General features: G+C 43.0%; 1 protein-coding gene across 5 annotated transcripts in view; it reads right to left on the reverse strand.

Moving 5' to 3' along the window:
* The window catches only part of AP1B1 (adaptor related protein complex 1 subunit beta 1), a 52276-nt gene that overhangs the window by 8876 nt on the left and 20681 nt on the right, over positions 1 to 22719 (reverse strand). For 4 of the 5 annotated variants that reach the window (XM_068240223.1, XM_068240206.1, XM_068240214.1 and 1 more), the window contains exons 9-21: positions 22566 to 22661; positions 22343 to 22458; positions 14498 to 14663; positions 12438 to 12536; positions 11367 to 11626; positions 9230 to 9434; positions 8703 to 8732; positions 5354 to 5491; positions 5073 to 5218; positions 4582 to 4711; positions 4267 to 4351; positions 3223 to 3309; positions 397 to 551 (exon numbers count right to left, since the gene is read on the reverse strand). In XM_068240223.1, coding sequence (XP_068096324.1) covers positions 397 to 551; positions 3223 to 3309; positions 4267 to 4351; positions 4582 to 4711; positions 5073 to 5218; positions 5354 to 5491; positions 8703 to 8732; positions 9230 to 9434; positions 11367 to 11626; positions 12438 to 12536; positions 14498 to 14663; positions 22343 to 22458; positions 22566 to 22661 — 1713 coding nt within the window. The remainder of the gene's footprint in view (positions 1 to 396; positions 552 to 3222; positions 3310 to 4266; positions 4352 to 4581; positions 4712 to 5072; positions 5219 to 5353; positions 5492 to 8702; positions 8733 to 9229; positions 9435 to 11366; positions 11627 to 12437; positions 12537 to 14497; positions 14664 to 22342; positions 22459 to 22565; positions 22662 to 22719) is intronic. The other variant, XM_068240240.1, reaches the window with a different exon arrangement.

The raw sequence follows: 22719 nt of genomic DNA on the forward strand, positions 1-22719 counted from the left end.
TAAAGGATAAAACTTACAGGGTATTTGCTGCTGGGGGAAGTGTACCTTCCCCTACCTGGCAGTGTATGCAGAGAGCTTTCATATTTATCTGTTACGGGCAGCTAGATGTCATCTCCTCTCCTCCACAGGCACTGCAATGCAGACATCCTCTTCGGAGTTCCGATCACATGATAGGGTCATGTGATCATAACCCAGGTGTTGGTGTCAGTGGTGCAGCGCCGCCCGGTGGTAGAAAAAGGGTGTCACCCCTTTTCCACCACCAGCGGCTGCGCTCTCATTTACCATAGATATGTGTAAAGCAGACATTTAGCCAAGTACATACTGACCGAATACACTTTTAAACAAACATGGTAGTTCATAATACATATAATTCACTAGAAGACAACAGTGACTTACAGCACAGCTGGGGCTTCCAGGCTGCATCCTCAGCTCTGCCAGCAACCATATACCATTTGTGAGCTTCATGGACTGATACAGCATGTCCTGGCCTTCCATTGTACGCCGAGCCACTGTGAAGATATTGCTGGCCTGCAGTTTGTTACTAACTGCATCTGTGGAAACACATTACAGTGAACAATCACTATACAAACTAATAACATCTAACTGAAAAGTGGGATTACAGGAACCCTGAAGTGACAAGAAGAGGAACTTTACTCAGTGTAACGTATCTTTGCCTTGTTAGGAGAGCAGAGAAACGTATTCTCTTGCAACCATTTCATCACATATTATTCTCTCTCCTAACAACGTGGAAGACTTAGCCTATTGGTAAAGATGCTGGTGGGTTCCTAATTTAAACTGTTGGATTACTTACATGCTGCTTGTCGTGGCTTCTATAGCAACTACACAGGGCAGCACACTTTTCAGAGCCCTATGTCCAGAATGCAGTCTAGCCGGCTGCTGCATGACAGAATGTGAAGTGAATGTGAAGAGTAAACTCATCAGCAAGCAGCTTTTCTGAAGTGACAGGAGCTGTCGCATGTTGTAAATTAGCATCTCTAAGAGGCTTTTTAAGAGAAAATTCTGTTGAAAGACTGAGGTTTTTACTATTACATGTTAGCATGGTTATCAGAATCTGATGTTTCTTTGCCACAATGCCCCTTTAATAAGAAACACTTGCCTGGCTGTTGTGTTGATCCTCTGCCTCTTAAGGTACCCATACACTAGGTCGAATTCCCGCCAATATACAGCAGATTCGATCACTGTGATTGAATCTGCTGTGAAATAGTTAATACAAATGCTGACTGATTGACCGGTTGCCATCAGAGATCGTTTGATTCAGTCAATCGGTCCCAACGGAAAATTTGGCTCAATCGCTGGCGGATGGGGAGCGCATCGCTAGTGGCATTCGATCCGGCGATGACCAATGCATAGCGGCAACAATAATATATCACCTGTCTGGAGTGAGTCCCCGGGATACGTGCAGTCTCGCTTCTTCCGGCTGGCCTTTTTCTCGTTCCTGTTGCATCCTGTGACCAGTCGAAGTTCAAACAGTAGCGCGCCCTCTACTTTTTGAGTTTACACTAGTCACATGACTAGACAGGAAGAGAAGAGGGGAAGAAGCGAGACTGCACGTATCCCAGGGACTCGCACTGGATGGACAGGTAATATATTGCTGCTGGCGGGGGGAGCCCGAATGGGGGGAGGCCACGGAGAGCGAGGCAAGTGGCTGCTCCACAGGTTTTGGATCGATTTCATGCTGAAATAGATTCAAATTTGTGCGCAGTGTATGGGAAAAATTAGATCCCTCTTTGATCAGTCTAGATCAGAGAGGGATCTATCTGTTGGTCGATCTGGTGGCACATCCAATAGTGTATGACCACCTTAACTCCTTCTGAAGAATAAGTATGTACATCTGATGTTCTGATTCAGCTAGCTGCATGGTCCAGGGGTGTGACTGACATAATAATAAAACCAAAATGATCTGCTTACCAACCAGAAAAATGGTTGTTTTAAAATATGTCAGCCTTAAAATTCATCTCACTTTAAGTTCCTTTTAATGACCCTGCTCCAGACACATGCATTTCCATAGGGCTGTGTTAAAAATCTTGTTTTGCTTAACTAGATCTAGTCAAATTCCTTGACTAGATGGCATCAATAAGGAATCTAATGTGAAAGCCCAGACACTGGCCACTTCCAGCACCAGAGAATGGCTGTGTTATAGGTTGCAGTCTTCACAGAGAGATTGAGCATGTGCCAGCCCTCTTGCAGTCTCATCAGCAGGATAATAAAGTCCAAGTAGAAGTAGGTCCATCTAGAGTCTGAAATTGACTCTCAGGCCTGACTGCTACCTTTGGTTTTTTAGCTGCAAAATCATCATTTTACACACACAAAAAATGAACAATTGAGTCCACTGATTACTACTAATTTATTAGACAGTATTTTTTAGATTCGTGGATAAAGATTGGCTTTAAAGAGAACCAGAGACGAAGCACCCTCATGTATTTTATTACATTTATCAGTGGGAACATGACAGTAAACACCTACCCTGCTTTTAGTTTAATTCTTATCTGCTTAATTAGTCTATTAGCAGCTGTGATAAGAATCCCCGACTGGCTCAGTCTAGGTTTGACCTGGAATCACTATAGCTGAGTCACTCTTCTGTGGAGTCTTTTCAAGCCCAAGCCTGCCACCTCCTGGCTCAGATTTCCTGCTTTGCATACTGAGAGCTGTGATGACATGGGAGGGGCTGCTCCTGCTGAGAGAGAAGCTCTGAAACAGACAAGTTTTCAGAGCAATATGCAATATGATCTGTGTGCTCTGTGTGCACTCTGCATAGATACTGATGATGACTGCAGTTTCATTCCTATAGGCAGCTGTACATCATACCAAAATGAAGGCACACAGATGAAAGGCTGCAGCAGCCATTTTCATATAGCCTAGATAGCAGCATAGTCTCATATAGCCTAGCCAGCACATCCAGAACAACTCATAACCCGGAAGCAGAAGGGATATGAGCCGGCGGCCATATTTGATTTTTCCTGGAGCAATAATGGATAAAAAACACTAAAAAAGGCAAACCAGAGCGGAGAAATTATCAGGTAGAGCATTTATTCTTTACAAGATATCGACTGATATGTTTATTTTGTGTGAAACGTTCATCTCTGGTTCCCTTTAAAATAATACAGCATAGGTAATAACTATCACTGAGTTACTGAAGTGACACTTTTTCTACATTCATTTTTAACCAGTTCTCAGTAAATTATGTAGTTACTGATAACTTACCAGCACTTGGAGGGCACTCTCTAATCTGGAACTGCGCCTCATTCTCATTTGGGATGTCTTGCCATGTGGCCAAAAACATCTGCCTCTCTGAAAGAATGAAAATGGAGAGAAAATGCTGATAACACCAATCTAGTAAAAAAAATATAGCATATTACAGCAAAAAGTCATTTTGTAATCTAATGTAATGTCTTAACATACTCCCCTTCCAATTCAATTTGTAGCCAGGTAAGATCTCCAATTTACCAAAAGTTCAAATTTAATTTTCCAACAGCCATGACAACAGTATACTGCTGCTTACAGTGGACTCAAATACCTCACTTCCTGTATGTGTAATTGGACAAATCTGCCCCACAAGAGGAGACTCTCGCTCTATGAATAACTAAAAGGAATGACCAGATGGCTTTGTCTACTGAGTTTCGATAGATCAAGTGATCACAGTAAGTTTTTAGAAACATTTTGCAAAAGCGTGCTATTAAATGCAGAGAGAGGTCTTTATATTTTATGAGAGATGAAATGGGGTAAAATGTTTCTCGGAAAAAGTGGTATTTGATTTTAAAAGAACACTTGTAAACTTTACAACAAATGCATTTCATAGCATATATAGGTGACACTTTACTGAAGGGCTGACACATTCAGGGCCTGTTTTTCACTGGCCGTGTTGCGATGCGATAATCGCATCGCAAGCAAACTGAAACCAATACAAGTCAATTGAGTAGTTTCCATTGACGCAAATTTACCTATGCAATGTGGTGCGTGCGACGTGGGGGAAATTATGGATAGCATTCTGCAGATTTCTGCAGCACACAGATGATTCCCAAATACCACTAATGGGAAACCGCATAAAGCGGCATCCAGATGGTGACCAGAAGTACCCGCGGCTGGATGTGATGAATGCATTTGCATCCAACGGCTAGTGGAAATGGGCCCTTAGTCAATGGGATGTCTGCAGCAATCACCCTTCATCTCCTTCAGTAAATGACTTCTGTATCATATGACTAACAGAGACAGGTAAGCAGTAGAGCAGGTCCTCAGTAGTTCACTCACCCATCTTTCCATCTTCCACAAAGAGGATGTGTAAAGGATACATCACACTGAAGTAAAACACATCAATGTTGTTCTTCACCGCCACCTATGAGGGGAAAAAAAAAAATGTGTGTGGCTAATCATGTATGGATTTATGTATATCAATGGGACTGATGCATAAAACAGTGGTAAAATAGCTGTGTAAAGGCCGCACACAGAGCAGAGTACATCACCCTATCAGCCCAGTGCGCATTACCTGGGTGGTGCACGCGTTGCTATAGTTGTGCATGGCAGTTCAGTATGCTCACAACGTCCACAAACACTGAGGCAATTTACCTGCAGGTTATTGAGGGGATCCATCTTCATGACAGATCCGACTGTATTTAATGGCAGTGATACCTCAGTAGACTGGTTGGGGGCCAGAGGTGTAAGAATCTGAAGTGGAGCAGCAGGGGCCAGCCCAAAGCTATGAATGAGGAATAGAAACATGTCATGAACACAGACACCAATACTTGACTAATACGCAAATCCTGGTTTCACGGGGACAAGAATCTGCAGGCCTCAACCAAACCTTTGCAAGAGCTTATCAGAATCGGAAGCTGACAATTATTAATCAGCAGTTTGATTACTCAGCTTCCAGTTAAATGATTGACAGCTCCTGAATTTGATTAGCTCCTTGCAAATTTCTCATTCAGCACCTAATTCACAGACCCCGGGGATCCAGAAATTGTTTAAAGTTTCAGATGATCTTTACTCATGAAAGATATAAAGAAAGAATGGTGCTAAATAATAAACTCTATGAGGCCCTAAATGGTGTAAGTTTGTACCTGTTACGATTAAACTGTATAGCAAAATCAGTCATGACCTGGAGAGCGCGGTTAGTGAACACGAGATCCATAAACACAGCACCTGTTCTTCGGACAAATGTGCCACTGATTTCCAAGCCTTTTCCTTTCATGGCATGCAGCCACATCTGAGAGTGTAAAAAATGCATCAACACCATTTCTGGATAAACGTTCATTGCTTAGTCATTGATATATTGTAACCATTTTTCAGCCTAAATAAAAATGTACAGTTCTAGGCTAGGTTCATGGCAGAAGGAACTCACTGATTTTGGAGCCGCGTAAGATCCCATACTTGCTCCTGTTCCAGGGCCCAGATCAAAGAGGTCACTAAGTCCTCCGGAAAGGGGTGCACCAAGGGAGGCTGGAGCCACCGGAGGAGGAGCCATGAATCCTGTAGGAAGCTGGATAAAAGACAACAAATAAAAATTGGAATTCTGACAAACACACTTTTCAATTGATGTAACTAAAAGATTGAGAGTCAGCTGATCTTGGAATTGCTCGTTTTAGCACAGAGACCCCGGCGCTGTCACTCAAAGTGAACAGAGCACCTGTTCATTCAAGGTTTTTTTTTTTTTTTATGAACCTCCCCATTAGGGTGGTTTGCATCGTGCTGATTGGGACTGGGGGAGAGCGGCATTACTTACCTACGGTGTGGCTGTTCCTGTGGCAGAGAGAGTGCACAGTGGAGCATTTTCATTTTGTCGGCGTAAATGTGTCCTCACTCCCGCAATGCATGCTGGGAGATGAAGTCTGTGGATGCAAGTACATCTCTATACTTGCATCCACAGGATACATCACCTGGCATGTATTGCGGCAGGTGTGCACACTCACCTACACTGGGAAAAGGCTTACTCTCCGTGGCGAAGATGATGGCTCCCATACAGATCAGTGGACACAGGAGCAGCTACCCCCATAGGTAAGTAATGTCACTCACTCCAACGGCACACCATTACAAACCCACCTTATGGGGAGGTTCATTTAAAAAAAAAAATTCTCAGTTCACTTATATATAATACATTCTGGGACCAAAGTTGATTCAGGGAGTAGATTCAAAGTTAGAGAAGGTTTTAAATGGGATTTCAGTTAATGTAGGGTTAGGTTAGTTAAAGGTTTCAGAAAACTGGTCACACTACTCCTCCCAGTAATTCTGAAGCCATGCCTCATGACAAAACTATAAGTTAGCAGGGAGGCTCGTCTTCAGCGGACAGAGGGATCTCTACAGCTCCCTTCACACCTGCATGAATAAAGTGGGAGCATTTCAAGCTGACTGGGTGTTCTCTGTTTCCACCCTCATAGTGCATCTAAAAACTAAGCAAGATCAACTGCCTAGGATGTCCAGTTACTAATTAATTTAGGGTCTAGCTATTGCTGGCACCCAAATTAAAGTGATTTTGCAGAAATTCCCCGTGCTGCTATAGCCGTATTCAACATTCCAGTCTATGGCGGTGCCCTAATTAGGCGCTGCACGGCGCTGGGCAGGCACTGAAGAGACCTGACTCGATTCCAGTCGAAGCTGCGCATTGGAGGCAGCGAATCGCGACGGCGTTCTTGGGGTACCCCGTTCCCTTGCCTGTCTACTTGATCTCTGGTAAGCTTCAGCCTCATCCTCCATCTTTTTGCACAGCACTATTTAGGTATTGTTGTTCCCTTGCTCGCACGCTGGTCACACTTTTTCCTCATGGATGGCTGATAGTATCTGTCATCCTCTTTCTTGCACCATGCACTTTATTTGCTCTTCTTTGCACATTTCAGGCTGATGACTCGTTAGGGGGATGTATTAACTGTGTCCTCTAACCGATGATTTGATTGGTGTTTTATACATATATATATATATATATATATATATATATATATATATATATATATATATATATATATATATATATATATATATATATATAGTTGAGGAGTTACTTCACAGGCATTGTGGTTATATATGAATCATTTTGTGTTATTATTACCATTATGTGCCCCATTATCTATTGTTTTTAGTGTTTTTATCTACTTTGTGTACTGAATAAAGATTGATTATTGCTCATTATTGGATTGAGTGGTGCGGTCTTTAGGGAACTACTTTTTCTTGTGTTTACTACTGACTCGATTCTGTCCACCTACAGGAGATAGGACATGGGATGTGAAACTTCTGATGACAGTAGGTGGGGTATTGGCAATCTATGACTGTGATGCTGGAAGCTGCTCCTTGACTAGCAGAAGTGCTCACCCCCTGTCTAGCGTTTAGTTTCTATAGGTATAAAAGAAACTATATTATTATGGTTTATAACTTCAGTTTACATTAGAGTGCTATCGTAGATCTAGGTGTCAGTGGTCAGATCTCTGTATCCAGAAATCCTAGGCAGGGGTCCTGTGTAGTTTTTGATGCATTTTTGAGAGCAAATAGATAACTGTATCATTAAGACTTGTAGTACACTTGTCTATTGATTTTCTGCATGAGTTTTCTGCACACCAGGAAGGAAAATGCACGCATTTTTTTTTACAGAAGCTAATGTAATTCATAGAGAAAATGTACACAGTGGTGCAGTTTTTTACATTGTTTTTCAATTTAAATGCATTTTCCTGTGCAGGAAAAGTATTTGAAAGCTGACAAGTAAGCTCCCAGCCTTGAGGGTATTATTATTATACGGCATAGAAGTGAGAGAAGTACAGGTTAGTGTTTGAGGCATGAAGGAGTGCTTTTGGGACAACTGTTACAGATGAACCATAGTGACATATAGTGGAATGTAGCAAGTTCTTTAGGATACCCACTTTTATGTCAACTATTCTGGTTTAAGCTTTAGAGACACTTCCTATAGATACTGTATATATTGCTGTATATTGGAATGTAAGCCAGCCCTCCCAGTGATGGCACAACCTAGGCTCTATAGTTATACAGAACTCTCCTCCTAGAGCATTCCGAGACACCAGGATTTTTTTCTTCTGTTTTCGAACCACTAAGTACACAAACATTCTGCCAAGCTGGACCTGACAGCACTAAAGAGGTCACCGTCACAATGTTTTCACAAAGGGCAAATACTGACTAAATAAATTTACTATTGTAAAAAATATGCAATTTTATTAATTACATTATTTTCAGTAAAGTTCTTCTTTAATTATGGTGGGTCAAAGAGAGAAAAGAAGAGAAAGACCAAAACAAAACATTGCCAGTATCCCTGCAGCAAACTGGCTGAACTGTGATGACTCCATGCCAGAGACTAGCATTCTGAAATGAAAATGATGAAAGGCAGTTTGTGGGATGGATAGTGATGTGAATTCATTGGAACGGCTGACAGAGATTACAGTGCAAAGCAGAAGCCAAGCAAGGACACATTTCTGAGTAATAATTTGGAACTAAAGGAAATCGATGAATGGTGGGTGATGAGACACAAGTAAATGTACTCTGCATATTAGAAAATGTAGGTGATAGAAAGCAAACATGTTGTACAGCGATAAAGCTGTAAAAGAAAAAAAAATGTTCCTATGCAAAGCAGTATATTAACTAGGTCATATTGCTGTGAGTGAAGCCGAATGCTTCAGCACTAGAATGACACCATATGGACAACAGGTGGCAACTATTACTAACACATATGGAAAACGGTACTGCAGCTCAGCACTTACTGTAAGATTTGGGCCAGTGTCGCCTCCCAGCTGTAGAGATAAAAAGAGAGAGGATCACTTCAAGCAAGAATGGACCATAACATTCAGAACATAGGAAACAGAAATGCCCTATATAGTTCCTACAATGTGATGGCAGGTTGTGAATGTTTTCAGTGGATGATGGATGTGATGGGACTTCTGAGCTTGCTCTCTGGGTTATACAAGGTAAAACAGTGAGTACTCCCTAGCATACCCCTTCTGTGTCTTCCACAATCTTTGGAGTTGAAGCAGATGGGAAAGGAGGCAGAGCACAGGCAACCAGAAAGAGGCAGGGATACACACACAATAGCCGCAGAGAACAGCAGGCAGGAGCAGCATAGGAACATTGACAAAGAAAAAAAAAAAGATGAAGTAAGGGATCAGCACAAATACGCTATGGAAGATTGATGTATTATCACATATTACTGCCTCAACAAGACCGTACAAGGCACTGAAAGCATAAGCTCCTATATACACACACATTAAATAAGGAAGAAACCGTTACATACCAGGCTGTCTAGTCCTCCACTTAGGAGGTCCACACCACCCAGAGGTACAGAACTTGTAGTCAAGGGAGGTCCACTGGTAGGTGGAGCTAAATCTAGGTTGAGAAGATCGCCAAGAAGATCTCCTTGAGAAGGAATGACTGCAGGATGTGTATCAACCTGGGGTGGTCCAGTAGGTACTGCCTCTGGACTCTCGGCGCTCTCACTGCTGTGACAAAGAAAACATTAGCAGAATGTGCCACATGCCATTTCCAAGTCCCTAATATCATGATATCTTTCACTTCTAGCTCTTTTCTTAAAGGGACTCTGTAACAAAAATGTCATTGTGTTTTCTACCATCCTACAGGTTCCTAAACCTATTATAATGTGCTCTGGCTTACTGCAGCACTTTATACTATCACCATCTCTGTAATAAATCAGCTTATCTTTCCCCTGTCGGACTTGTCGTCCTGTGTCTGGAAGGCTGCCAACTCTTTAGTGTGATCTGCTATGCATGCCCCCTCTATGCACACTCCCCTGTGTGTGTGTGTTATTTACATTAGCCAGCTTTTCTCTGCTCTCTTATCTTTTACAAGCTGGATAAATCCTCTGTTCACATACTGATGAGTCACATACTGCAGAATTACAGACAACCAGGCAGAGCTGTCTGCAAAAGTAAACAAACAATCAGCTTGTAACTTCAGTGAGCTGCAGGGGGAAAGAAACACACAAATGATCTCTTGAGATTGAAAAGGAATGCTGTATACAGCCTGCTTGTGTATGGATGTATTTTCTATATGTGGACATACTGTACATCAACCTACTTCCTGTTTTGGTGGCCATTTTGTTTGTTTACAAACAAACTTTTTAAAACTGTTTTTGACTACTTTTAATGCGGCGGGGAGCGGCGAAATTGTGACAGAGGGTAATAGGAGATGTCCCCTAACACACTGGTATGTTTACTTTTGTGTGATTTTAACAATACATATTATCTTTAAAGCCCAGATAAAACACAAAACAGAATCATTGGACATCTCAAATGCGTAGTACTCTCTGGCATTAAATTTTTCACCCACTTTGCAGTTCTTACCACAGCTGTGCACCTATTCTTACATGCTTAATACCGCTCCTGCCTCTACCTTCCCAATACCAAATGAAAGTCTTATAACTGTAAACTACCTACTTCCTGTGACCAGAAGTCCCACCTTCTCATGTAGACACACAGATTCTACCATAATGCATGTACTGGAAAATAAAGTCTGGCGTCTATTTCTCTTCCTTTATTAGGAAATTTTTTTTAATGGAGTGCCAAAAGCCATTTCAGGTGCATGACATCACCTTGGTGTAAGTCAACAAAAGTAAACATACATGCATCGATCTTCCCCCTGCAGATTTGATCACTCAAATTGAATCTGACAAATCAAGCCACATCAATCGTAAAGTTGATTAAATGGAAAATTTTGGTCGATCGGATGCAACAGGGGAGTGGCAGCAGATCAATGGCCCGTAACGTTGCACAATATCAAATATGAAACCGCGCAATGCTGCAGTTCGATAATATTTTCAATAGATTTGATGGTGAAAGCTAATGAAAATTTGTGTGCAGTATTTAGGAGAATTTGATCATTCTCTGATCAGATTCAAATGGGGATTGATCTGTTTGCCACTCTGTTGGCAATCTATAAGTGTATGGGCACTTTAAGTCACGGCAACCAATCGGTCTGATCAGTCTCAGCCCTGCAAGGTTGCCCGAGAGATCGAGTTCTGATCCCTGCCAGGCGACATGCCTTGTGTGTGAGACTTAAATTAAATCTGAGATGAAGAGCATCAAAAAGATTCATACTTACCTGGGGCTCCCTTCAGCCCCATGGTGTCCAATAGCTCCCTCAGAGTACATCCAGCACCCTTTGCTGTGCCATTGTAAGCTTCACGATCCAGCTGGGTTGCAGACTACTGTGCATGTGTGGTATTACCCCTCTCAATGTGACATGCTCCTCATGCACCACATAGCACTTCTTTCACAGACACACCTTGCTTATACCCACACCTGTTTTTGTAAAAAAACTAATATGTCTCCCAAATGTACCACATGACATCACAGCCTAGAACGAACACATACACTACACCTCATTTTATCACCTACTTAGTAGCAATTACTTACGAGCCTGTCCGTGGTGGCAGTCTCTTGGGTACAACTCCACGGCTACCTTCCACAAAAGCACTTGGAGGCTTATGATAGACTGAAGCTAGTGTGCCAATGTAACAGATGAGTTCCTCCAGTAATGTGGGTTCAATTAGGTCAGTTTCCTCTGAGATCAAAGGCTTTTCTGCCAGGACTACCTCTTTGGCAGCAACTGGATCAGTTGACAAGAGTCGCCAGTAGATGTAACCACGATCTCTCAAGTCTGGGTTATCAGAATCCTGACACAGGAGATACAAATTGTGTATTACTTAAAGTGAACCTCCAGACTAAAAATTGACTCAGCAGCACTGAAAAGACCTGGTGTTTTTTTAACTGTTCTCGTTCTGCTGTTTTGGTGCAATTTTTTTTTTTTACATTTTGAATTTGACATTTGAAGCCTAGCGCATGCAGCTGGGAAGGGTGATCAGGACACAGGACAGTTGGAACTGTGTCTCCCTGTCACCTCCTTTCAACCAAAAAGATGGCTGCCCCCATGACAAAGATGGCAGCCCCCATGAATCACAAACATTTGCCTGTTCTTTTAAAACAGGGTGGGTAAGAGATTACCTATCTATTCTAATTAACATAACTAATATAACTTAATGACAGTATGTTTGTTTAGGCTGAAGTTCCCCTATAAGGTGGTTAATGATCACCTCTAAATTTCATCTATTCAATGCCACTAATAGATAAAGCCCACTTATGTTCACATACAGAGCCAGAGCCAAGCCATGCACTTTGCTCAGCATATTTACCTTCCTAGTGCTGGTAACTGTGTGGTGCCCCCATCCAATATGTAGTGATGTATGACCCCTTCCAGTATGACTAAATGCACGTGTGTGCCCAGTACTGCACCACATTACTGTTAACAACTGCTAAATAGTAATTAGGAGGTGGTAATGAGCAATGTAGAATACATTGGTCCACCTCCAGTGTGAACGGGTCTTTAGTGTATAACATACATGGTGCATTATTAATAAGTCTACGTGTAGCTCCCTGCTTGGTCTCAATTAAAAGCTACAGCTTGATTCTGAATAAGAAGTTACTCACCTGAGTTGCCAGACTAAGTACTTGCTGCACCAACTCCTGTGTCTCTGTTGGTTTCTTTAAGAACAGCTTCACTATGGCAGTTAAAAGTTGCAACTGGACCTAGAGAAATAAAAAATCAATACATTGAGGATCCCAGAAAGAAAAGGTAAAACAAATAATATTCCTCTATAAATGTACAAAGAGCACCATGGTGTATTGGATGTGACAAATGCTTTTCCTTTCTGTTCCAGTATCACCTCTCTGAAGACCATATGCACTCACTTTTTCTCCTGAGTTTTCTCACCTTAGTAATAAAATGCTTTTTAAACCACCAGCAAGCAAGAAAATATTCAAAATAATATTGTTATTACTTTTTCATCGACTTTTTCAATTACAAAGTGCTAAAACGTTATTTTAAAAAGAAGTTGAAAAATTATCTCCAAGGAGAAAACTCAGGTGAAAAAGTTAATTGCATGTGGGCCTGGGTGTCTAACTTCTATACTTAAATCTGCCAACCTAGTAGTTACACATGCCTCCTCTTTGCCAGCAGTCTGAGCACATTCATCAACTGCTGTGATCCCACCTGTTGATCAGACACTTTCCCATGCCTCACACACGCCATACCGCCGCCAATGACAGGTGCGTCAGACCCTCGGACATTCAGCCAACAGTAGCACGTGTGTACGCGCTGTCTGCAGACTGATAAGGCTTATTAGTCTGCAGACAGCGCGTGTACACGTGCTACTGTCGGCTGAACGTCTGCCCAGCGGGAAAGTCTGACGGACCCGTCGTTGGTGGCAGTAGCGCGTGTGTACGCACCTTTAAGGAGTCATCAGGGAAAAATGAATAAAATAAGTGCTACTTACCGGGGGCTTCCTCCAGCCCCAACCTCCCAGCATGTCCCTCGCCGCAGCTCTCCCCGCAGCCATTCGCCGCAGCTCGCTCCCAGTCCCCGGCGATGGTCGGCCTGTAATGCACCTGCGCGAGCGGCGCTGTCGATCACCACCACGTGGGCCGGAGCGGACTGCACAGGCGCAGAACTACTGCACCTGCGCAGTCTGCTCCGGCCCACGTGGCGGTGATTGACAGCGCCACTCACGCAGGCGCAGTACAGGCAGACCTCCGTCATCACCGGGGACCGGGAGCGAGCCGTGGCGAACGGCTGCGGGGAGAGCTGCAGCGAGGGACATGCTGGGAGCTTGGGGCTGGTGGAAGCCCCGGTAAGTAGCACTTCTTTTATTCATTTTTCCCTGATGATGCCTTTAAGGTCTTCTACAAAAAACCAACATTAATTTCCGATCAATGAACAATTTGATCAAAATGATAGGTTTGTTCATTGACTGGAAGTGAATTGTTCTGCCGACAGATTGGAAAGGACTGATGGAGAGATGTGGCGGTAAATTTTCTGTTTGAGCATATGGTGTGTGTGTGTGCAAATGACAGATCAATATGAAAGAAGTAATGCCGAGAACACACAATGCAATTTCCCGTCCGATCGACGGGTGATTGGACAGGAAGTTGTACCGTGTATCCAAACTGCTCCTGATCAATAAAGGGATCAAATTTCTGATGATAACTTTAAAAAAAAAAATCGATCCTTTTCTTGATCAGAAAAAGATCGGACATAATCACCCCATTCCCGTCGATTTGAAGTGACATTGTGTATTCCCAGCATGGGGGAAAAAAAAAAAAAAAAAGAATGCACAAAAGGGCCATCAGACACACATGCATGTTGATTTTGCACTGCTGTCCAATCAATTACAGATTAGGAAATAGTTTGGAATGATGGTTTGCCTGAGGGCCCTTTCACACTGTGACATTGCGGCAGCTTAACGCTAGTCTAATGAAAGTCTATGGGTAAATTCAAATAATCCATAGTGCAGTGCACCGGAAGTCCTCAATCTGACATGCTTCCAAAACTACGTTACTGTGCGGGTGAATGGTCATAATAATTAGTAATAATAATAATAATAGGTGGTATCTCTTTCTGATGTAAATCCTCACTTTGTTCAACATATTGACTATTGTTTCTTTAGTTTACAGTTGACAATACACAGCAGTATGGAAAAAAGGTGACTCACTTGTGTGCTCTCGTCATGGAATCCCTCTAAGAAGCTTTCCAGCAGCTCATCAGCATTATCAATGCGTTCAGCATACTCCCCCACAATCCATATCATGGCAGCTCTGGCTTCAGGCTCATCCAGCGAGTCCAGATTCTCACACAGTGTGGAGATGACACTCTCATATCTGAAAAAGAAAAAATGTCATCACGTTCATTATTTTTCCTATACATCAAAAATAATCAGTGCAAAAATATATGTACATAAACATTTCCAGTTCCTTTCAGATGTTAAGCTCACATGGGAAGCATCCCCTCATAGGTAAGTAAATGCTCTCTCTCCCCACCCCCTTCCCCCCCCCCCCCCCTCCACACACACACACACACACACCATTTATGAACTTTGATTAAGGGGAGGTTAATTTATTTTTTTAACCCCTTGCGTACCAGCAGTCTCTGGCCCCTTAAAGTGGTCTGAAACTCCGACATAACATTCAATACAAATGTGTTTTCCTACTTTTTATTACTCATAAAGTTATCATATTTGCTTTTGTGCATGAGTAATATTGTCTGTTTACAAACTACAAGTTTCCAAAGTGTAGTTTATCTTGCCCTGAAACCTGCCATTGCATTTTATTCAAACTGTTTTTTATTATATATTAACATCTTCTAATTAGCTGTTCTGAGCGGGGTGTGTGTGCTTGAAGCACAGATAGCTTTACAGAGAGCTCCTTTTCACTTCTTACACTGTGGTTACACTGTGTTTACACACATGTATCAACATTGGAATGCAAACAAAGATACTGTTATCTCCAGTTTGGATGTGGATTTGAAGCTGAATAGCAGGACAAAGTGCTTTGTTTAACCATTTCAGCGATGTTCTGCTAAAACAAAAATTCTGCTATAGTAGCTTTCAAGCTGTTAGGAATCGTTTAGAGCAAAGTAGAAATGCTGACATTCAGACCACTTTAACCTCCTTGGCAGTAATCCCGAGCTAGGGTCGGGGCGGAAAACCACAGCTAAGAGTGGTAATCCCAACCAAGGTACATATCTAAATGTGATTGGAGAGAGATCTATGTACCGCCATAAACAACAAGCTAATTCTTTTTTTTTTTTTTTAACAGAGAATTTTTATTGAAATTTTCACAAGTTGTGTACAATAACAAACCCTATGAACCTCCACCCCCCACCCCATCACCCCAGAGAACCCCACCCAGGAAGGCCCTGCCCCTTTGGGCATAAATCAGTCCAGTGTCCATTATAGCAATCATATCATATAGTCCAAAAAAAAAAAAAAAAAAAAAAAAAAAAAATAAAAAAAAATAAAAAAAAAAAAGAAGAAATATTACATTAGTCATATTGATCATGTACAGCATATACCATATGAGTTACCGTGTCAATCAGATTACATGTGTAGATCCTCAACACTAAGAGAGATATCCAGATTGGGAATGACAGAGTTGCTGTTTTCCACCCAACAGCCCCATACTTTATCAAACTTAGTGGGGTGTCCCCTAGTCTGATATGTGAGGCAGTACAGAGGGAGACTCTGATTGATTACAGATTTGTAGTCGCTTACCGAAGGGGGAACCCTGGATTTCCACTTAAGAAGGAGGCACTTTCTGGCATAGAATAATGCCAGTTTGATAAATAGTTGCTTATGCTTACCACAAGTGACATTGTCAACAATTCCCAACATTGAGGCCTTAAATGAGAGATCCACAGGTTTTTGTAGGATTTGAGTTAGTAAAAGGGTTATTTGATACCAAAACCTCTGGACCGGCCCACACTCCCAAACACAATGGATGAATCCTGCATCAGGGCATCCGCACTTGTAGCACTCCGAGCCGGTACCCCGGCCCATTTTAGAAAGTTTGAGGGGGGTATAATAAATTTGGTGTAGCCACTTGATTTGAATTAGCTTATCGTTAGCGCTGATAACACTGGTCATGAAGGAGGTTTCTACATCTGCCCAGTCTGCTGGGGTGAGTTCGCACATTTCTGATTGCCATCTGGCCTTAGTGGTCTCAAATCTCTGAGAGCCCATCTTACACGATAGGGCTAAATAGAACCTAGAGATTTGTTTGGAAGTATCTTTATTCAGAATCAATATCTCTAGCTCGGAGGGCTCAATGCGGACCCCCGACGTTCCCATCTGGGATCTGATGGCATCTCTGAGTTGGAAGTAGCGGAACAGGGAGCGCTTTGGGAGGCCAAACTCGGATCTGAATCTATTGAATGTTTTGAATTCTCCATTTACGAAGATATGATTGACATATTTAATCCCTAATTTAACCCAGAATTGGGAGTCCTCCATCTTGTATAGTTCTGTTAGATGGGGATTTGCCCACAGTGGAGTACTAGGGGAAATGGTGCCCTCTAGAGAAGGAAACATTTTGGAAATTGCCTTGTAATTTTTTAACGATGCAGTTAATAGTGAGGAGCCCTGTTTATTAGGGACTACGCCTCTAAATATTATGTTGGTTAGAGCTTCATATGATGTGGCGATATCTGCTTCTAGATTCATGGAGGCGTCTGATCTGTCCGCGCTCAGCCATTTTTGTATATAAGTTAGTTGTGCAGCAAAATAGTACAGGCGGAAGTTGGGGAGCGCCAAGCCACCACATGTAGTCGGGAGACGCAACGTGGATAATGCCAGGCGAGGATTGGAGCCACCCCAGAGAAAACCCGTGACCATTGAGTCTATTTTTACAAAGAGGTGTTTAGGAATATATGTAGGAGAGGCCTGGAGAATATATAGGAGTTTGGGAGCACAGACCATTTTTATTATTGTGGCTTTGCCCACCAGGTTAAGTGGCAACTTGCCCCAGGTCTTGAATTTATCCCCCAGGGACCCAATTAAAGGCGCAAGATTGGATTGGACATAGTCCTCTATCCTTCTGGATATATTTATGCCTAAGTATTTAAAGGAGTCTGCAACCATCAATTGAGAGGAAGAGTCTATTACCCTCTCGGCCCCCGGGTCCAGAGGGAAAAGGACGGATTTAGTCCAGTTCACCCTCAACCCGGAAACCGATTGAAAAGAGTCGTAAATTTTGAATACCTCTACCAGCGACGGGCCTGGGTCCGCTAAATATAGGAGTACATCGTCCGCATACAGTGAGATGCGTTCCTCAATTTTCTGCACCCGAAGACCTCTAATCGTTTGGGAGGCTCTTATGTACTCTGCTAGGGGTTCCATTGCCATGGCGAACAGCAAAGGGGACAGGGGGCACCCCTGTCTAGTGCCCCTGTGTATCGTAAATGGTTTAGATATATATGAATTAACTCTCAGTCTGGCCCGGGGATGAGCATATAGAATGTCAAACCACCTCCTAAACGTCTCCCCAAAACCCAATTTACCCATAACTGCCCTCATGTATGGCCACTCCACAGAGTCGAAAGCTTTGTGCGTGTCTAACGACAGTATAACTCTGGACCCTTTGTTACTATGGGGGAATTGTATATTAGAAAATAGGCGCCTAATATTAGATTTAGTGGACCTACCGGGGATGAAGCCCGTTTGGTCTTCGTGTATTAACTTGGTGATATGTTGATTAAGTCGATTGGCCAGGACTTTTGCTAATATTTTTGCGTCTGTGTTTATTAACGAGATAGGTCTGTATGATTCACATAGATCGAGATTTTTGTTGGGTTTAGGAAGTAAAATAATCAGAGCCTCATATAATGAGTCAGGTAGTGTACCTGTTTCCAATGAGTGGGCAAACATTTTAGCTAGATTGGGGATAGATATTGCTCTACTTTTTAGATACCATTCCGATGGGATTCCATCCAGACCTGGTGTTTTGCCTTTTTTGAAGGATTCTATGGCCATGGAAATTTCAGCTTCTGAAATGGGCGAGTCCAGTTCCAACCTGGCATGCTCATCAAGGGTAGGTAGGTCTATTTTGTTTAAAAACAGGGCTATGGATTTCGAGCACTCACCAGTTTTGCTAGCATACAGATCTGAGTAGAATTCGAAAAATTCTTTGGCTATATCTGCCGAGGTAGTGCAGAATGTACCTGTCATTGAGAGTATACGCGGGATAGCATTCAGAGTTTCATTCGTTCTCAGCATATATGCTAAAATTTTGCTGCATTTATTACCGAATTCGAATGATTGCTGTTTGGAGATTATTTCCCTGCGTTTTGCCCGTCTCACCACTTCCAACTCATAGGTTCTTCTTGCCATAGCCCAGGTTTCATATGTATCAGGCCCAGGAGCAACGATGAGTTGAGATTTTGCTTCATTTAATTTACTCTCATGAAACTCCAATGAAGCTTGAGCATTTTGTCTGATTATAGACATAGATGCTCTGAAAGTCCCCCTCAATACCGCCTTACTCGTATCCCAGCATATGTTAAAGTCGGCCGATCCTGTGTTTTCAGACCAGAAGAGTTCCATAGACTCTTTACATGGAGTGAGGATTGTCTGGTCCTCCAGCCACCATGGCCCCATTCGCCAATGATTTGATTGCATCTCATTAAGGAATTTGAGGTCACATACCATTGGCGAGTGGTCCGATATACCATGAGAAAGATATTTTATCTCCTCTACCAGTGTCAGCAAGTCCCCAGTGCCCAAGCACATGTCAATCCGAGACATTGACTTAAATTGATCAGAGTAGCATGAAAAATCTGCTTTGTCAGGAAAGCGCCATCTCCATATGTCTGTTAAATCTAGTCTTGACATCCACTCCTTCAACGCGGGAAAGGCCCGCAGGCTTTTGGATAATTTGTCTTTTTGTGGGTCTATGACCGCATTAAAATCCCCGGCTATCAAAATAGGGCTGTCAAACCTATCTCGGATTTTACTGGTCAAGGCATCAAGGACTGAGACGGAGAAGGGAGGGGGGACGTAGAGAGATACCAACGTGAGTAGTTTTCCTTCTATGGCTACTGTAATTATTGTGAATCTCCCCGCCGCATCAACCTGGACACTAGATACTGTGCCTGGGAAGCTTTTACTGATTAATATTGCTGTGCCCCTTGAGAAGGAGGAAAAGTGGGCGACGTGATAACTAGCTATCCATGGTTTTTTTAGTGAAAGTACTTTACCTCCAGTTAGGTGTGTCTCTTGCAGACAAATTATGTGTGGAGAGAGTTTTTTTAAATAGTCAAACACCAATCTACGCTTGATAGCATTGTTCAGACCTCTGACGTTCCAAGACACTATGCGTAAATTAGCCATGATCAAATAACATGGTATAGGACTGGACTATTAGATTGCTATTTAGTAGATCTGTGGCTAAATACCCGGGTTGTAGGGCCCCCTTTCCCTGATCCCCAACTAATCTGCAGAACCCCCGAACCCCTAACCCGCCCCACTCCCTGATTGTAACTCCAGGAAGCTTCATTCCCCGAACTTACTTAACTTGGGTGATTAAAGTGGCCAGCCCTCCCCACCCGTGTTAAGCAGATTACTTTTAAAGCCTACGCTCGCACACCCATGCCCCTATAAGGTTAGGTATACAGGCAGATATAACTGTCAATCAAGTGATAGTCCCAGTTGAAGTTTTGTAAGGATATTAAACGCGGGGTAGCTAAATTATGGTATACAGAAATAGACAATGTGGGACCAATTGGGTCCATATTGCGTATGTAAAAGAGCATTAGGACTGACAAATATACCACGTTTAGCACTATGACACAGGAAAATGCATATATATATATAGAAGGCAGCATATGTTATAGAATTAAAGAACATAATGAACTGGAGAGGAACTGCAAAAAAATTAACAGCATATTAAACTAGCAACCTCTCCTCTCACTGCCTAGGCAAGTCACGGCATATCAGGATAAAGGCTGTATGAACTTAGGACTTAAATGGAAGGTATAGTTAGTTCCATAGTTACGGAAAGAATTGCGTGCTGCACAGAAATAGGTTCCTTTTGTCACTCTGGAAGGCCTTGTTCGTCGAGCCATTGAGAGACTTCTGCTGCTGTGAGGAAGAAGTGGGCCTTACTCCCTTTCATGATTTTCAGCTTTGCAGGATACAGCATATTATATTGCAGCTGGTTATCACGTAGCCTCTTTTTCACGTGGAAAAAAGTGGCTCTCTTCTTTTGTATTTCTAACGAGAAATCTTGATAAACAGCAACTTTCACCCCTTCAATAAAGAGTTCTGGTTTGTTTCTGACTTCTCTCAGGATAGCAACTTTATCCCTGAAATTTAGGAATTTCATTACAATCGGTCTAGGGGGTGCTCCCGGTTTTGGAGGGCCCCCAGGCACTCTGTGCGCTCTCTCTATTGCATAAGCGTGCGAGACAGTTAACTCTGGTAGAGCCTCTTTAAACCAGTTCTCAAAGAAAATTTCTGGTTGGATGCCTTCTGCTTTTTCTGGGACCCCCACTAGCCTGAGGTTACATCTACGTGCCCTGTTCTCCAGGTCGTCAAGCTTGACAGAGTGGGCTGAAGAAGTTCCAGTTACCCTTTGTAGATTTTGTTGCATAGGAGCGACAGTGTCCTCCAAGTCACTGACTCTGCGCTCAATCTCTTTAGTGCGATCTTTAACTTTAGAGAGGTCGTGCTTGACAAAGGAGAGGTCAGACTGAATGGAATCTAGTCTGGAAGTTAAGGATGTGTGCAGAAGCTTTATAGCCTCCATAATTTCTGCTCTAGATGGCTCCTCTGCAGCCTGAAATTCTTCCTCCATTATGTCATCCCTTGCTTCTTCACCCATAGCAAGTGTCTGTTCCCCCAGGTCTTTTCCCTGCCTGGGTGAGGATGCTTGTGCAGACTGGGATGTTGTGTGGCTACTGGGGGAGCTTCTGGGTGACTTGTGCTGCGGGTGAGTGCCTGCACGAGGAGAAGAGGTGGAGGCCTGTGTGTCTTCAGCCCTGCCCGCCCCCTGTGCGTCCTCTCTCCCTTGCAGATTGTTTTTCCCTTTGTTTGTTTTGGGCATGGAGGGGGATACAGGCTGGGTCTTACCGGCAGGGTCCGCCGCTTGTTTGTGCTCCGGTGTGCGCGAACTGGGAGGCACTTCTTCCCTCTCCCTGGCTGTGTGTTGGTGGGCTGTATGCGCGTCGGCGCCATCTTGGCCTGCCGCGCGGGCGAACCGCGCGAGTCTCTCGGCTGGGCTTGCTGCCTTCTGGGAACTCCGTGAGGCCATCCCTGCACACCGCTGCGATCTCCTCAGCCTCTGGGACCAGACCGAGGGCGGCTGTGCGAGCTTGGAGAGCAGGATACCGGCGAATTTACCACGGGTGGGAGAGAGCTGGAGATCCGTGCTTCTTCACAGCTCCATGGCCGGCCACGCCCCCCCAACAAGCTAATTCTTGATTGTTTTCAGCATGAAATCTTGCGGGAATCGTCTGGAGGTTTCCAATGCGTTTGCGATCATCACACACAGTTCCCACCATGCACCCGATCGAGGCATGTTGGCCCGAGATTTTCCAGCATGTTCGATCAAGACATGACCAAAACTGGTTGGATGATCAATCGGGCGTGCTCTTGGCAGCACCGATTTTCATCCAATTTGATAATTATTGAATCAGATGGTCAATTGGCCACCAAGTCGAGTGATATATGGGCACCTTAACTGAAAGGATTAGACTGCTTTGACTTTGCTCAAAAAAACGTATTAGTTACATGCTGCACAACTTTTCCGACTGTCTTTTGATCACTAACTGCAGTTGATGAGGGTGAGCAAGCACAGAAGCAAAGATTGGTTTTTGGAAGAAGAGAATTGTTTCCTCGTAAGAGTTCCCTGAATGAATATGATATACATTCAGTGTAATGTCATCACCTAGCCCTGCCGTATTCTATGTTGAGGGGACAATCATTAGTTTCTAACCAACAAATTTTGCTGATTTATTGCTGTACTGCTTAGTAATATTAGTGAATTGAAGGCAGTGATTCACTTACTTGTTGGGATACTTCCTAAAAATGTCCTTTATCACCACGATAGCTTCTTGGACCACATAATTCACTTTGGTCTGGATGAGATCTAGTAAGGTGCTAACACATCGCTCTGCTGATTGCTAGAGGGTATCAGAGAACAAAACAAGATTACACAAAAGCAAACTTTCCTGTATCCATAATGTCAATGGATGAAAAATGTGTGTATTTAAAAGTACAGTTTTATTACCTCTACTTTAATGGCACAACGCCCTATTGCTCTCACAGCTTTTCTCACAAAGTCCACATCTACCTCAGTAGCATATTCCTTCAGTTCCGCCAGAACCTAAGTGGTATAAAATGGAATATTATTTAACAGAGAAATACAGATTATGTGTGTTCTG

The sequence above is a fragment of the Hyperolius riggenbachi genome, chromosome 1, assembly GCF_040937935.1.
Source record: "Hyperolius riggenbachi isolate aHypRig1 chromosome 1, aHypRig1.pri, whole genome shotgun sequence".
Taxonomy (NCBI): domain Eukaryota; kingdom Metazoa; phylum Chordata; class Amphibia; order Anura; family Hyperoliidae; genus Hyperolius; species Hyperolius riggenbachi.